The sequence below is a fragment of the Sinocyclocheilus anshuiensis genome, unplaced genomic scaffold (assembly GCF_001515605.1).
Source record: "Sinocyclocheilus anshuiensis isolate Anshui unplaced genomic scaffold, SAMN03320099.WGS_v1.1 scaffold532, whole genome shotgun sequence".
Lineage (NCBI taxonomy): Eukaryota > Metazoa > Chordata > Actinopteri > Cypriniformes > Cyprinidae > Sinocyclocheilus > Sinocyclocheilus anshuiensis.
The window spans coordinates 1,087,129-1,092,828 of NW_015555819.1; the positions used below are offsets into that span (position 1 = coordinate 1,087,129).

At 32.7% G+C, this 5,700-nt stretch overlaps 1 protein-coding gene across 1 annotated transcript in view; it reads right to left on the reverse strand.

Moving 5' to 3' along the window:
* Window positions 1–2,175: 2,175 nt before the first annotated feature.
* LOC107675246 (MOB kinase activator 2-like) overlaps window positions 2,176–5,700 on the reverse strand; it is a 61,007-nt gene continuing 57,482 nt past the window's right edge. Inside the window, exons 4-5 of the mRNA XM_016469524.1 lie at window positions 3,715–3,839; window positions 2,176–2,456 (exon numbers count right to left, since the gene is read on the reverse strand). Of these exons, the coding sequence (XP_016325010.1) occupies window positions 2,176–2,456; window positions 3,715–3,839 (406 nt within the window). The remainder of the gene's footprint in view (window positions 2,457–3,714; window positions 3,840–5,700) is intronic.

The window sequence follows — 5,700 nt, forward strand, 5'->3', positions numbered from 1 at the left end:
GCGAGAATAAAAGTTACGCCTTCTTTCTTTGCGTGACCATTTGGGCGGCGTTATGCAAATCTTCCCACATCGTGAGGTAGACATGTGGGGGAGTGTTAGAACGAGTCGTTTTAGGTAGGTGTGGTTGACTCTTAACTTTTATAAAGAATATCTCTTTGGATTTGAGACTTTAGTCTTTGCAACTTTACAGATCTTCTTTATGCACCAAGAGCTTGTAACACTTCAAAGAGAAAGGAAAAATTGAAATCGCATCATATGACCCCTTTAATTGGTACGTCTCAGGAGTTTAATGCTGAAATACCACGTTTGTATTCACAGTAAAACATTAGAGCAATATTATATATTAATATTATATATTTTAGTGAGGATATTCAGTTCTAAGAAATACGGATGCACTGTTGAAAGTACGTGTTTTCTTTATATAAAGCTCTCTTGTTGAGAGATATGCACGTTTGAATGAAGCTCTCAGGGTGTTGAATGACTGCACTTGCTTTGAGGAAGAGCATGACATTTCATAAAATCCGTTTTATGCCTGCCTTGTTATATAAATAAACCAGCCTGTGTATTTGTATTGGGTTTCTGTTTAACACTTATACAGTACATTTAAAGAAGTTGCTTTCAAACAACTGATTTACCAGAATATAATTATACTGATGTTGCTTGGCACCCGTCCTGACCTGCCCAGTGACTTACCTTAATCAATATTCATGAGATTTTAAAATTTGTAAATTTACGCCAGGTTTATGCGTAACAGCGTCTTTATTGAGAAACGTTGCCATCTTGTGGTCATACCAAGTAGTACTAGAGGTTGTGAAGTTGACCTACATATTAGCTAGCATGATTGTCTCTGAGTTTTATTCAGTTTAATTACACTGATATTCGTGAGTTTTAGAGGGCGGTTTACATGATAATTAATTCTCTTACCTGTCTAACACAAAAAGAAGCAACTTGGGCATCACCACTTAGGATTTTTTCCCTTATCACTACTTTTCATCTTGTTATTGCCATTCCAATGTTTATTCTCATTTGTGTTCTTCTGTCTTCAAAGCTGCTTCTTCGGCTGTACAGGTAGAAACTGATTTTTCCCGTTGTGTCCGCTGGTAAAGCAGTATAACAAGTTTGTTCCGTTGTCTAATGTCAGTACACTAAGCTAATAAGGTGTCTATAAAGGCGGCAGCCAATGAGCGCGAGGATCCTCTATGACGCTAGAGAAACGCGCGGTTTACGTCCATTCAACATGGCGATACACACTGATAGGGCGACCCGCATCATACATAATTATAGGCAAGGCAAGGCAAGTTTATTTATATAGCACATTTCATACACAATGGTAATTCAAAGTGCTTTACATAAAATAAATGGAAAAAAAAATACAAAAAATAATCACAACAATAAAACAAGGAATTGAAAACTTTGAAAATGATTTAAAAATGGATTTAAGAGGTTTAAAATTAATTTAAAACAGTTAAGAATAGAAAATGATTATACATAAAATATAGTGCAATCAGTTCGGACATTGCACAGTGCTCATTCAGTAAATGCACAGCTAAACAGATGAGTTCAGAATCAGAATTTAAGCGAATATCATTTATTATCTTAATGATAACACTTTTATAGAAAATTATTTTGAGTAATTACAGTCTTCATCTCATTTGAGTGTACATTATTCTGCGGAAGCTGTTTCTGCCATTGAATAAGAAAATAAAAAAGGGTAATAGCAATTCTCAGAAAAAGTTAAAATTGCAAAATGAGTTAAGTATAAACTTGTAATTCTGAGAAAAATTTATTCTAAAAGAATAAGTAAAAAAGAATTCTAAGATACTCACAATTCTGGAAATTCTCAATTGTGAGAAAAAACCCAACAACTGTGAGATAAAAACTCACAAATGTTTTATTCCCGAGGCAGGAGAAAAAAACAAACAAAACAAATTGCAAGATATAAACTCAGAGAAAAAAAGTAAGAATTGCAAGAAAAGAAGTTTGTATCTGGTCATTCTGACGATTTTTTCCCCTCAGAATTGTAAAAATAAAGTCTGAATTGTGAGATAAAAAGTCACAATTATCTTTTTATTTTTTTTATTCCGCAGCGGAATAAACCATTCCATACCATTCAAATGACTCTCCTCAAAAACACAACATAGGCCTATTTCCTAATGTATAATACATTTCAAATTATCACCAAACTACTGAATGCACCTTTAAGTAGGCTATGTAATGCGGCAGGGGGGCGCACAGCACCTCTGACAGGTCGTCCATGATGCAGGTCTCCTTGGGCTCGACCAGGTTGAATTCCCTGACGAAGACGATGAAATGTGCATACAGTGTGTTCAAGTGTCCCTGCAGCTCCAGAGCCACCGTCTCTTTAAAGTGAGCCCAGTAGATGTGAGCCAACACGTGAAACAGATACCGGCAGACCTTCTTCACCAGAGACTCGAACGAGTTGGGAAAGTCTTTGCCTGAAAGCAAATCGAGATATCAGTTATCATTTAAAAATAAGAATAATAAATAAGTTTCGTTTTCATTTCAATTTAATGTTTGATTGTTAAATAAGTAAAAAACAAAGTTTAATTATTAGTAAAACAGCATGTTATAATTGCCTCAAAAAAGTTTTATTTAGTAATTGTTTAATGACAGTTAATAATAAAAGGTATTTATAATGAGCACAGCTATTTTTGCAGGCCTTTTTCAAACACTACAACAAATGTGGAAATTAAAACTAAATTTAGTCATTTATCATTTGTGCTATTTGTTTTCAATTTCATTGCATTTATCGCTTGTAAATTTAAATACATATTAAAAGTATATGTTATTAAAATAACAGGTTTAAGTAAAACAAGCCAGTAATGTTATTTACTGCTTATAATTCATTTAAATGTTAATTGACGTTATTTAAATATGAATAGCATGCTAGGATTACAAAAATGCTGATTTATTATTATTACTTGCAATGATTTATAATGATGTTTTTATTCAAATAAAAAGTTTATTTAAATATGTTCAATACTTTATTTACTTTTAATTACAACAATAAAATGACAATAATTTGTGCCAGTTTATTTAGTATAATTCATATATATTTGATTTTTTTTTAAATATTTTTATTATAGTCTTAGTTTAGTCATTTTGTTGAGTTTTGTTATATGTCTATATAGTATGCATTTTTTACTGTACATTTCTGCCATATGGACACCACTGATAAGCTACTACCAAATATAATGTAAAAACTTTCAAATAGAAACATACATTTTCTGCAAAGCTAAAACTTGAATTGAATTGAACTGAATTTATTTATTTTACTATTTAAACTTTAAACAAGAAAGGAAACGGTTGCCTTGGCAACTAGGTAAAACAAAACAAGTTGTGTTTGTATTTTATTTTATTATTTCAGTAATCATATTAATATTAATTTTTTACTTCAAGTAATTAGTTTTTATGGTTTGAGTTTTAGTTGACATTAAACAAAACAACCCTGATCTGTATATGAATTAAACCATATTATTTATTGTTTCACTTTCATTTACAAGAATTAAATTAAATGTAAAACAAATAGGCACAAGTGATCAATATTTTAAAACGAAATTACATTCACAAAACTCACTCTCCTCAATGAACACTAGAGGGCGCCACTGATCTAATGAATTTTACTTCGAACTTACAAATCTCAACTCTTGTATTTCTCTATTACGACTGCTAGAGGGCAGCGATCATACACACCGTATTTTGTGGGAAAGATTTCTTCGTCCGTCACTAATTTCTGCACAAAAGTCATGACGAGGTCGACATACTGAGGCGCTGTGCACTTCATCTTCTTCCCCCTCTCGTCATACCAGTAGTATATCCTGTAATAAAGAAGACGAACAGTGAAAATTACTAACTTGAGCACTTCAGGATAAAGTGAACAATTTACAGTTTAAAAGTGTACTAAATATACAGCTCCTATCAGCATTTTAAGGAGGACTGCTCATGGTGACAGTGAGTTTGGGAGGGTAGCGTGGGTTTGAGGGGCTGTAGACATTACAAATCTCTAGGAATGCAGACTGAACGCATAACTGACCGCAAAACCAATGCTGATCACTCAACGGACGAGCAGCTCAAACATCAACTGAACGTTGAACTGAAATAACCGTCATGATGAACTATAAAGCGCAGTTAGCACATAAACACAGACGCTACACGGCTCTGAATGGACAGGTGAGTAAATGTCGGGCTGAATGCCAACGAGTGTCTCGATGTTCTCAAATATCTTCACATGACACGGTTGAGTTACAGATTTTAGAGCGGATTCCAAGTCCAAACGGTGGCAGATTGATTCACAGTCACAAAAGCACAAGTACTGAATCTACCTGCATAAAACTCTTCAACAAAACATGAAATATTCAGATTAAAGGGCCTACTAATCTTAACATGGTCATGCATTTTCATGAAAATACTTTGGAGTGTGTTTTATCAGAGTATGTACACAAGGAACTAGGGATGTAGCGATTAACCGCGAGCCGGTTGAAAATCGATTTAAATATGTGATCTGATCTTTTTTTTCCCACAAACATTTAATTTATTTTACAAACATCTGGTTTAAAATACACTGCTGAAATGTCAAAATTAAAAACATTTAAACATTAAAAAAAAAAAAAGGCATTTTTTACATTAAATTTTTTTTTTACAATTTTCACAGTATGATCACAAGTGATGTTTACCTTACGTTTTTCCCATTTATTTTTCATTACAAATGTTTAACTTGATTTTTTTCCCCATCACAAATCATTAGTCTCACATTTCATCAGTGTTTTTATTAAAACGGTTATCTTACTCGTAAACATCTACACATCAATATTTGGCCCATGGTGTCAATGACGATATAATAATCATTAGGGATGCACGATATTGGATTTTTGCCAATATCCGATATGCCAATAATTTTCAACTCATTTTGGCCGATAGCCGATGCAGACACCGATATATAATTATTTTTAATTTTGGTTCATTTTTAACAATAACTTATTTGTTAGAATTAAATAAACAATAATAAAGTTCTTTTATAATGACAGTGCATTGAATATTTGAAAATAACTATAAATAAACTATATATTAATCACTGCATTTTTTTCCAGAAAGATGCAGTGGTAACCTTAACATTTTATTTTATGATTTAACATTTGTAAATGGTCTAAAGCAAAAGAGTTCTGAAGAGTAAAAATTCTGAAAATCTTTTAGAGCTCATAATTTGTTTTAAAAATATAACATATTACACATTAATTAATAAATCAGTATATATAAAATTATTTCATTTAAGTGTCATGTTTGTGATTTGTTTTCATGTAAGCTATAGATTCTGACCTTTAAATCAAAACATACTCATGATTTTATGGCATCAATTACTGCTTTATTTAATCAGAAACACAGTCTAATAATTATTTGTGTATTTTGCTTTCATCTCATTAGAAGTAGGCCAACAGCGCCCCCTACAGAATTAAAACTCCTTACTGAGCGGGCTTTAGGACCCGGGGGAGGCTGCCGCTGCATGTGCTATTACTGTTGACTCCATCACACACCGAGTACATGCATTCTCAGTTTAAATGCAGCGATCCAAAACAGTGAATCTAATCATCATTCAGGCAAAACTTTGCTTCAAGAATGAGCCACACTGCTGACGTGATCTAATCGCTAGCACACCCTGAGCACATGTGAGTTAATGTATTCCTC